A 12,307-nucleotide genomic window follows, 5' to 3' on the forward strand; every position below is an offset into this window, starting at 1 on the left:
TTCATCAATGTTTGTATCTTTTCAATAAACTTCCTTTTTTATAGACCGAACAGTTTTAATCAAAATCTTCTTTGTTAGTTATTAAGTTATTACTTTTCATCCAAGTTGACTCTCTGTTAAAATCTTAGAGCATCTTCTTTTTTTTATTTAAAATTATATTGAAATACAAGAACATTTTAATTTTTTTAGAATGTACCGTTGTGTATTAAGTTTTTCTAAAGAACAAGAATAAATGTCTCCAATAAAAAAAAAGTCCTATTAAGCTTATAAATAAAATTCATTCACTCCCAAATCTTATAAATAAAAATTGGTAATAAAAATCGGCGACTTTTTAAAATCGTAATAAAATAAAACAATAAAATTAAAAATAACCAAACACCTTAAATTTACTTCCTATTGTCTCCTTATACACAAGAAAAAAAAAACCTATTGATTTTCATGGTTTTCATAGCCTAAGGCCTCTCTAATCAGTTTTACACTTTGAACTTTTTGCAATTTTTTTTTTAAAAAATTGTTTGACATAAGAAAAAAGCTTTTCCTCTGCTCAACCAACCTGCAAGTATATATGCTGTGGTATGTAGCCTCAACTTTGTATAAAATACCAAAATTTGAAATGCTCAATAAAAAACTTAATAAAATTTAATTAAAAATATCAAATTTATAAAAAAATTAAAACTTAATTAAATCTTAAAAATATCTTATTAGTATACATTATAATTAAAAACTAAACTAATTACATGTATATGAAAATATTTATATCTATAATTCTAACGCCATGTGTGGGTGACACAGAAGTTGGAAATGGATATCCCTTTAAAAAAATATTATGAATTTGTTTTTAGGAATATGACAATTTTGCAATTCCTAAGCAGCCTATCTGGTTTGTACTTTTTACTCTGTCAACAACTGAAGAAAACCTGCATGCACGTGACAAACGAAAATAAGGGAAAGTTAAATGCTTTATTTTTCTTATTTGACATTGTGCAATTGTGCCTTTTTGTGGTATTTTATGAAGACAAAAAGATTGGTATAACTTTTATAGGGCTTTTTTTTCTTCTTTTAGATTTGCGAAGAAATATATAACACCAGTTTCAATAAACTTCCAATTACATATTTGACTATTTTTTATTTTTTAAATTTAAAGTAATTTTAATCTATTATCATATTATAAATTGTTGACAATATAAATATAATTATGTGATCTTGACATTGTTGACAATATAAATATAATTATGTGACTCTTCGAAAGACTGTTACATCCGACGTTGATGTTGAAACTAAAGGCTGATGCAACCAGAAGAAGTACCATTACGACACAAGAGGAATGCATAAAACTGTAACCAAAGTCTTCATTTGTCCACAATTTCCTATTATGAATGTTTCAAACTCAGTAGTCATAAAATTTGTAAGCTAATCAACGTTCGATTTTCTTCGAGATGGTTGGTTTGAAAACATTAACCATTTGGTTTTATGATTGAGCTTCGAGAGTCACCAAATTGTAGAGTCAGACTGAACTTAGATGTCAAAAACGGAAGACCTAAGAGCCAATTTCACCTTTTAGATATGGGAAGCCGCAAGAACAATGATGCTGGATGATGCTCGAGAATTTTATTGTCTATTAAATATTATAAGTGTTGTTTAATATTTGTCAATTTAGATTAATCTTTATATGATATATGTATACAGTATTTCATTTTAAGAAAATTTTCTGATCACAATGTTCTAAATATTCGTATTTGAGTTTGAATAATTAATCAATTGAATCAAAATATTATTCAATTTAATTTGTATTTAATTATTAAATTAAGATTCAATCAATAAAACGTAAATTACAATAATAAAGTACAAAACCTAAATTATAGGAGAGAAAAACAAATTTATATTCAAGTTTAAAACTCTTTTAAACTATATGTAAACTTCAAATATGAAGTAAATTTAAATGTGAACTCTAATTTAGGTAGTTAAATCCAATTACAGAAATCTAAATCAATACAAATAAAGTTGAATCCTGTTACATTCTTGCAACTGAAATCAATACAAAATAATATTTAAAAAAAATGAAGTTCAAAACAAAAGAAATATATATATATATATATATATATATATATATATATATATATATATATATATATATATATATATATATATATATAAACTAAAACTACAAAATTAAAGTAAAATATATACATTAAAACCAATTTATAACTAGTAAAAAAAATTGGTTAAAAACTGAAAATAAGCCTATGTTTGGGGGGCTATGGAGTAGACTCAACTTCTATCAGGGATTGAATTTCTATTCTGCTGCTGGAAGCACATGAGTGTGATAAACCATCTGAATTTCTTGCTGCAGGACCCTGGCACTCCTGCTGCTCAAAGGATATACACTTCTATTGATATATTAGTGCACAAGATGAAGTAGCAGGGTGAACTCTAAGCAACTTTGATGTCATTCTAGCAGACCCATTGTCCAGAATTGAAAAAAATAGCTTCGAGATAGATTGACAGTTTGAACTGAATTTTTCATATATAAATTTACAGAAGCACATAATTTTTAACAAATTTATATTAATGTAATTCTCGCTTTATTTCTTCATTGTCACCTGATGGAATGTAGATGACTAGTCTACAGCATTCATATTTGAACAGATAAGAACTTCAGAATGAAAATTGATAATTCACCTCGTATATGTTTGTATAAGGTCTAATAATTTATTTAATCTCTATGTTTTAGTTTCTATATTTTTAGACGACAAAGCCTGTAATGAACTGAAAAACTGTATGTGTAAAGACATACATGAGTAAGTTTTAAGATATAGGAATTAAAGCTTAAAGATTGTAGAAGTACACAAACTACATAAGTATTTAAACCTTCCAGTAAAACAAATAAGGTGTCAAGTGTCTTTCAGAATTTGCCACTGAAAGGCTATTGGAAATTATTATAAACGTCATTCAACTTTTTCATTCTTCTCCAATAAAATGGGCATTTAATTCATCAGAAGCCAATGGAGGTAAATAAAGTGATTGCAAGTTCATCTGGCATGTTCCCTCGTCAGGGGCTTGAGGGTGATAGAGACTTCAACATCCCTTGGACTTTAATGTACCAAAGGACTTCAATTGAATATAAAGAACCACAAATTCATAAATTGCACATTGTGCATAATCATTAACACTCGGCTGAGATTACAGAACCCGACTAATTGCCTTCTGCTTTCTAATTTGTTTAACGCTCATCAAGTCCCTAAGTTCATTTACACTGCTCCATATTCCTTTCTCACCTTGGATCTTTGAAAGAATTGAGTAAGAAACAGGATGTTTGCTTTCCAGTTTGTGGATCCTATCTGCAGCATACTCTCCAAGTACTAAATTTGAATGCAGGCCACAAGCTGCAAGCAGCGCACCCCACAATACCACGTCGGGCTCCAATGGCATATTTTCGATCAGCTTTACTGCTTTATCAAATTGCCCTGCTCTTCCGTAGAGGTCCACCATGCAAGTATAGTGTTCCATCTCTGCTTCGATTCCATACTTGGATAGCATAGAAGTGAAGTGCTTTTCACCTTCTTCAACAAGACCGGCATGCACACACGCTGACAACACATTTACAAAAGTAACTTCATCTGGTTTAACACCAACTTTTTTCATCCGATCAAACTCCTCTAGTGCTCGGTTACCAAGCCCGTTACTAGCAAAGCCGCCAATTATTGAATTCCATGACACCAGATTCTTTTTCGGAATGGACTCGAAAACAAGAAATGCTGCATCCGTATCTCCACATTTAGCATACATATCCACAAGCGAGGTCAACGAGATGACATCATCTGGTATGCCAGACTTGATAACACACAGGTGCACCTGCCTTCCCGTCAAAAGACAGGAACAACCAGCACATGCGTCCAGCACACTTGAAAACGTGAAATGATTGGGACGAGTTCCTGACTTCAACATCAGAAGAAAAAGCTTCAGTGCATCAATAAATCTCATATTTTGCACATACCCACTAATCATTACCGTCCAGGACACCACATTTCTATCACTCATTTTGTTAAAAACAGACCTTGCTTTGTTTATCTTCTTGTTCCTGATATAACCATTCACCAAAGTAGTCCAGGAAATTATGTTCCTTTGGGGCATCACATCAAAGTTTGTTTGTGCATCATCCATGCTTCCCACTTCCATATAACCAGAAACTAAAGCATTCCAAGATGTGACATCTTTCACCAATATATCATCAAACACGCGCTTAAAAGCCTCTACCTCTCTTAAATTCGCATAAGCTCTGATCAACGAAGAACCAACAAACACACTCAAGTTAAGTGCCAAATGAAGCGCTAGAGCATGCACCTGGGGGACCAAAACACCCAACTTAGTACTTATAACTGCTCTGAGCAATGTGGAGATGGTATAGTCATCCGGGGCAACACATGATCTTCCCATTTGCAAGAAATGGCGGTACAACCCATCAGAGTCCGTAATTCTACTAAAACCAGAGAGCATGATATTCCAGGAAACTGTATCTTTAAGGGGCATTTGATCAAACAGCTTGTGTGCATGTTCAATTTGATAACGTTTGACGTGGCCAGTCATCATCATGTTCCAGGAAACAAGGTTGCGGGATGAGGGATTATCGTCAAACAGTTTGCGAGCCTGGTTTATGTTGTTGTCTTGTATGTGAGCGTCGATCATGTAATTCAGCTTTGCGGATGTAACCGTACACATGTTGCGTGCGCAGAAGCATGGTGTCCGGGACAACAATTGGAACATTTCTGCATTTCTTCTTTTATTGACAATGAATTCGCATTGCTTTATGGTTATGAGAAAAGACATTCGGCAATTGGATACTACACATTTCCGCACCTGCCACATCATTATCCATCGAACTTAAATTTTATGAACTAATTGGCGCTTAATTTTATGATTTTCATTCATTTTTAATTAATATTAAAAAGAAAATGTAGTAGAAGGAGTGTGCTGCAAAAGCATTCTTAGTAATTTAGTCTTACATTTAAAATAAAAAAAGTTAATTTGGGATGTCTTTGGATATTGTTAGAATTTTTTATTTTAACAGAAAACTTTCTTATTAAGTAAGTATGTATATAGATAAAGATAATATATGTTTGTCATTTATTAAAACAAAGTAAGTTGTTTTTATTGATAACTATAAATATTTTCATACAATTTCTTTTAAAGAAAATTGCAAACTCTCATATAGATTTTATTTTTTGATAAAAATTGCATATCCTCTCATGACATAATAATCAAGGTCTTTATACATTTAAAGAACTTATAAAATTATAGTAATAATTCTCAAATTAACTATTCATATCTATAATAATTTTTATTTTTATATTACTTAACATGATGCTTTGACGTATACTTAAATAATCAAAATTCCTGATGTTTATTAAATTTATTTACAAAATTTAGGATTTTTGTTTCTCACACATGTTCTTGTCATAAAAGTTAAGCTAATAGTGTCTTGCTGAAAAGATAAGATCCTTTGTGAATTGCTTTGAGTGTTTTTTCTCAATCTCGTAGATGCAAACTTCAACCTGCATCGGAGAAAACTATATTCCTATATTTAAGGAAAGAAACTAGAGGTCATATCTTACAAGATCTCCAATGCCATGATTTTTTAATATCTAAAAAGTACAAACAAAAATATCGATAGTACAGATATGTATGACCTCATCCAACCTCACGTTTTAAACTCTTATGCTGTGTTCTTTTTAAGGGATTTAAGGGAGATGATTTGGGGGAGATGATTTGAGTGGATTTGAGGGTAATTTTTTTGTTGTTTTTTGAGTGGATTTGAGGTTAATTGAGAGTGGATTTGGAAGGAAAGTTTGTTAGAATTAGTGTAGGATTTGATTGATGTGATTGATTTTAAAAATTAGTTTAATTGGTAGAAAATATAGATTATCAAATTGCCCTTCTTATAAAAGTATTATAAAATGTTATTTTGTAATGTTATATTTAATGGTAAAAAAGTTTATAAAGATATAAAAAATTATTAATAATTGTTAAAAATATTGTTTAAAAATTATAAAAGTTATAATGTAGTAAAATAAATATATTTTAAAATGTTTAGGGAAATTTTAACATAATTTAAGATTTCAAAGTCACATACAAACCATAAAGACATTGAAGTGAGGGTGTTGAAAAAATGGTCTGGTAATCGTTTACACCATTCTTGTAAACGATTACCCGAGAGGAAATTGGATTTTGTACAGAAAGTCCAATACAGGTACTCAGTCAGCTGAACATGGGTCACCATTAAAAAAAAGGTGACTTTTATGCAATTTTGCACCTGTCTGAGGCTGGTCCAGGTGTTTCAGTGCTGGGATAGGGTGGTTGGTGATGTGATGTGAGGCCAAGGAGTGTGGGGTGACCCCTCATCAGTTGGAGGAGCAAGGTGTGCAAGGGATGAGTGAGGGTGTTGAAAAAAGGGTCTGGTAATCGTTTACACCAACCCTGTAAACGATTACCCGAGAGAAAATTGGAATTTGTATAGAAAGTCCAACACAGGTACTCAGTCAGGTGAACAGGGGTCACCATTGAAAAAAGAAGTGACTTTTAGGCACTTTTGCACTTGTCTTAGGCTGTTCCTTGTGTTTCAGTGGTGGGAGAGGGAGGTTAGTGATGTGATTATGTCCCAATGATGGAGGAAAGTGATGTTTTGGCACCCCATGATGGAGGAAAGAAACAATGTTTATGAGATGAGCAACTTGAGTGAGATAACATGCTGTCAACTTTGACCTTTGCTGGCTATTTTACTGATAACTTTTCCCACCGACCTCCAAATGATGTGATTCTTTTTTTATTAGAAACTAGACTCAAAAATCTTTCCAATGACTACTAATTTGTAATTTTTGGACATCTGAGTTGGTACAGTTTATTGTTTCAAGTTAGCGTTTCATATATTTTTGCCAACTCTGACCTTTGCTTGTTCTTTTGCTCATAACTTTCTCCACCGAACTCCAAATGAGTTGATTCTTGTTTTGTTGGAATCTATACTCAAAGAACTTTCAAATTATGCCTTAGAAATCAAGTTTACACCTTCTTTGACACTGTAATCGATTACAAGGACATTGTAAACGATTACCCGAGAGAAAATTGGATTTTGTACAGAAAGTCCAACACAAGTACTCAATCAGGTGAACAGGGGTCACCATTGGAAAAAGAAGTGAGTTTTAAGCACTTTTGATCTTGTCTTAGGCTGGTCCTGGTGTTTTAGTGGTGGGAAGTGATGGTGGGAAGTGTATCATAAATTGAACATTACATATAATGTAGGAACTCCAAGAAAAAGTCTGAATTTTGTTTAAATGGTCCCCTCATTACTTTTGCAAAGTCCAAGGCTACAACCTTCAACATTTTATTTTGACTAAACGGGAGCCACCACTTTGGCTTATGAATTAAAAACCCATAAGCTGGATGGAGAAGGGGCACCTCACGGCTTTCTCCATTTTCTGGCTGCACCTCACGTAAAAGAAGGGAGAGGAAGTGGAGTTGATGGCTTGGCATGCAAAGTGTTGAATTTGTTGAAGTAAGAGAGCCACCAAGTTCACGATTTTTATCTCTTTGGAGGGATGCTTCTCATGGCTTGGATGGAAGAAAGGAGGATTCATTCACTTCATGGAAGAGTAGAGCTGGACAAAGGCAACCTCACGGTCCAGCAGCTTGGAATTGAAACAACTGCAACCACCTTCACAGTCTTCATTCTAGCAGCTGCAGCCACCATCACATCCAGTTGGGAAAAGAAGGAAGTATTGTGCAACATGAGAACACCTGGCTGCATCCTATCCTCTACTACGTCCAGCCTCCACCATCATCCACCGTCCTCCACCTTCCTCCACCTTCCTCACCTTCATGCCGGTACGTGAAGAAGAAGAACAACCTGCAGGCCATCCGTTGTGCATCGTCCAGGCTCCGGCATCGTCCACCTTCCTCTCCTTCATGCGGCTTTTTCAATTACAGGAGCAGAAATTTTGCACTGCTGGTAACCGGTTACTCAGTGCGTAACCGATTACATATGGCTTCCTTTTCATGGTCTTCAGCGTAACCGGTTACACCCTCCAATAACCGATTACACCACCCTCAGTTTTATGTAAATATGTACAGGGTATTACGGAAATGGTTCAGGGCAATTGCGTAAATGGGTAACAATCCGTGCAAATCATCTCACTTATGCGAAGATTGTTAAAATCGTGCCATCCCGCAAATCCATCCTTTTTCATCCGCGTAAATCGGTCCAAACGAACACGCTTACCTCTCCCTATCGTCGCTCGCAAATTACCGTGAACAGTTAAATCCGCGCATGCGAACACAGCCTTAAAAACATTTTTTTTTTCATTCACAATTAATGACACACGAAGTATTTTAAATAAATTATCCATTTTCATTTTATTAGAGATTTAAATGAGTCTAAATTTATATTGAATAACAAAAATTGAACAATTAAGATTGACATTAGATAATATTGTAATTGATGCAAAGAAATTGAGAAAGGGAGAAGAACCCACCACGTGCTTCTCACTCACCTTAACTTGAGTACAAACTGCAAATTCCTTCCTTCCACCATCCCACGTTTTATCTTAATTGCTATTTATACCACCAAAGGATCATGTTCATGTTCGGTAGTTTTGTTCGGTGACATTGTTCAGTAACATTTGGATTCTGCTACTTGTACTTTTGCTAAAACAAAGGACCAGTACCATCACATGACTAGATCCATTGTCATTATGGCCGATGAACTGTCATTAAATTGACAACTTTTAAATTGTAAACTGTCACATATGCCATGAAATTCTGATGTACTGATACTGTACAAAAAAAAGAATCACCTTGACAGATGGTATAAAGTAAGTTTACCCAAGTGAGTAAAAACTTCTTACAAAATCCATCTTGCAAAATCGATCGATTTTATAAGAAAAGTATATTTCTTAACCCAATGGATGCGTTGAGTAGCACAGGGTGAAAGGTACAACCTGACACGAGGTCTCCCTGAAGTTTCTTTTTCACTATCATCAGTGTACTACCAATATCATGAAGTAGTACAGGGCAGCGTTGGACTGATATTTGTTAGTACATGCTTGTACTACAAACCATTCATTCCTCTCTGAGGTACACTTTTTGTCATTATAATTACCAGTATTACATATAGAGAAGTATGAAAACGTAATCTGCAAACCCAATTTAGAGAGGATAGAGGTAAGTTAGTCCTTCCAAAGTTTGAGAGAGTGAAAGAGAAGAGATAGGACAAACAAAGGCTGGGAAGAGGCAGAGCACGAATGTAGCTATCAACAGAAAATGGTGAAGTCAGAATGAGAGAAGAGAGAGATCTGTTGTGGCCACGCTCATGCACTGCCTCTTCCCTGGCTCTACCTCTTTCTTATCCTCTCTCTCTTTATTCTTTTTCTGTCAAAAAGGTTTTTGATCATTGCATCAGCTCTTTTGGATTCACTCTTATTGCTGCTAATGTGTTTGCTCATGCAAAATTGTCCAGTTCCATACATTCAAAGTTATCTGGTTGTGATTGTTTTTATGTCTGTTTATTATTTTAAGGCCAATAATTGCTTCCACAAGCATGACCATAGTCATATAATGGAACTTTATTACGGACAGGATACTGATAAAAACGTTGAGATCTTTAGCTTTCTGACGAGTGTGTCAAGAAAGAATTCTCAACCCAGTTTACGGATACGATAACTATGAATGTATGGAACATTCTAAGAGATTCAAGTTATGCCACATTCTGGATTCTAATGCACATAAATTTCTGTTTATATAGATGGACACTGAAATCATATCAGACTTTTCTTTTCTTTTAGAAATGTTTGCTGCAGTACTTTATACTGTCCGTGATCTGTATGTTACAAAAGTTTTAAAATTTAGAAACGTAACATTGTATTTATGAAACCTTACATTTTGAAATCACTACTTGAAATGCTACCAGATAAACCAATTAAGGACTATACTCTGTTCTAACTTTTTTTAACGTTTGCCCGGTGACCTTTTCTCACGATTGGTTTTATCCATGTTTGAATTATTTACCACTTCCAAGCAGCTTAAAATGGATCTGATTCTCTAGCAGAACGTGTGTTTTGGCCTAATTCAACCAGGTAGAGAGAGAATAGCTAATGAGGGAATGAAATGGGAAACAAACATCAAGAACAACCTGGTTGCCCCATAGAAATAATGAAGAATCAAAAGCAGCAGCTACACTATAGAGATTTGAACACAAAATCAAGTACACCCACACAGAAAGTTCAAGAGGTAGGTGTGTGAGACTTCTACTCAACTGAAGAGAAAAAAGAACAAGAGAAGCATAAATGAATTACCATATTATTTCCAATTGAATGACCAAGCTGGAATCAACATATCAATCACACAGCTTGATCAACAGAAACACGAGACCAAGAAATTTCATGACAGATATTTGTTGCTTCCATTCTAAAAGAATATGGTTTGAACCAAATAAAAGGGAGTTACATGGTTGAATCGTCGTGGGAGAAGCATATGGACTCCTTGCTCTCAACTAAGACAACAGGCATAACTTCCCCAAGTTTATGGTCCAGTTTTCCAGATTCTATAACGAGTAAATCCTGGAGAAGGATGACGTAATGTTCTTGAACATCTCCTGCACTTTTTTCTCCTCCAACCATGGCTGCAACCACTTCCCACCGTTCAGGGTGTTGCTCATCTACCACTGCCAAAGCTAGCTCGAACAACTTGTTCTCCTCCCAACTCCAACCGCAAAAGCTGTTAGCAAAATCTTCCATCGCACTCACTCTGGATGATCCCTTCAGGGCACTTTGAAGAAATTGAGGATTCTCTAGTAATTCTTTCACATTAGGTGATTTCATGGTATGTGTTCTTAGACAAAATCTGACACCCCTTATGATGTCTGGGGAGTTAGATGTTTGTAATGACGTGCAAAATACTTTTTTTTTTTCAGTATTTAAAGGGGTATCTCTTTTTTTTTTACATATTTTTTTTACGAGAAGTAATCTTCTTTGAATTAAATATAAAACATAGAAAACAATATCGCATTAATTGATGCTCACAGTGATCTTAAAAGGACATTTCTTAACCCAAAATAAACAAAAAAGTCTTTGCATTATAGAAATATTGTCCCTCTTATAAGTTAGATCTACGTTTTGGGCAGTTATGATAGAAACTTGTGACAATGAAAAGTGGATCCTATGGCGCCGAAACAGGAAACATAATATAAACAATGTATTAAATAAAGCACCTCGTTATCCATTTCTTGCCCAAGTTGGGATCTTTATTTTTTTTTACAGGGACCCAAATCTAGCAATTAATTGTACCAACTATCTAGCAATCGTTGTCTTGTTGAGCTACACCACATGTCATTTTGAAATCTATAAGCTTTGTGATATTGTTTTATATTTTATATTTTATAAGTGCAAATTGCAGGCTATCTATCAATCTTTTTTATTTTATTTTATTTTCCTTTCAAAATTCAAGACTCTACCTTGCAAGAAAAGGAATTAAGATTCAATAATGCTTTGTCCTTATAGATTCGAAACGATTCGATGCGTCGCCATGTATAACTGGGTCACTTTCAAGTGCTATTATGTGTACCAACTGAGATCTGGAAGTAAAAATTAACCACACAGTACTGGTATTGAAATGAAAACTCAGGGGCAATCAAATTTCATATATTCAGTTTTCAATAATGAAATTATATTGAAATCTACTGTTTGTAACTAATGGAAAAGTTATAGTACGAAATAACCCTTCGAACATAAATTTACTAGCTTTAACCTTTTTATTCTGGGTAAGTATATCCATGACGTTAGAGAAAAACAATTTAGAGAATAATTTATTGTTATAAAAAATTTGAAGTATTTTACGATAAAATATTTTATTTATACGAGAAATTGTCAAAGACATTGTCAATTCGGTATCAGAAGAGATGCTACCAGCTACACTTTAATCAGGATGTTATGAGGTTAACCAAGGTTAAAAGATCGTGGACTTAACTTTATTACTTTATCAAGATATTATTAACTCAATTAAGATTAAGACATCGTTTGCCTCATCAACATTTAAAACAAAGCCCATCATATTTTTTCTGACGTAGTTGGCATTGAAACATTTTTATTTTTCGATTAACATTAATCAACATCAATCTCAATCATACTTTCTTTTGTCATAAAGATTTTCTTTATGAATATTATTCTTTATCCAAACTTTTTCATTATGTAAGGATGGAAATTTTTTTTATCATCCTTTTACTATGATTTTTTTATGAATGTTATGAAAAAATTTCAGTCAACATCAA

The 12,307-nt window shown here is 33.7% G+C and overlaps 2 protein-coding genes across 2 annotated transcripts; both read right to left on the reverse strand.

The window, feature by feature from the left end:
• Positions 1-2,799: 2,799 nt before the first annotated feature.
• On the reverse strand, positions 2,800-4,888 carry LOC108328175 (pentatricopeptide repeat-containing protein At4g02750). The gene has a single exon (XM_017561994.2). The coding sequence runs from the start codon at positions 4,864-4,866 to the stop codon at positions 3,181-3,183; it is 1,686 nt and encodes a 561-aa protein (XP_017417483.2). The 5' UTR covers positions 4,867-4,888; the 3' UTR covers positions 2,800-3,180.
• A 5,262-nt stretch (positions 4,889-10,150) lies between these two features.
• Positions 10,151-10,976, reverse strand: LOC108327847 (protein RADIALIS-like 3). Its single transcript, XM_017561572.2, has one exon. It carries the CDS (start codon positions 10,860-10,862, stop codon positions 10,485-10,487), a length of 378 nt encoding a protein of 125 aa, XP_017417061.1. The 5' UTR covers positions 10,863-10,976; the 3' UTR covers positions 10,151-10,484.
• Between the last annotated feature and the right edge of the window lie 1,331 nt (positions 10,977-12,307).

Source organism: Vigna angularis, chromosome 2, assembly GCF_016808095.1.
Source record: "Vigna angularis cultivar LongXiaoDou No.4 chromosome 2, ASM1680809v1, whole genome shotgun sequence".
NCBI classification, from domain to species: Eukaryota; Viridiplantae; Streptophyta; class Magnoliopsida; order Fabales; family Fabaceae; genus Vigna; species Vigna angularis.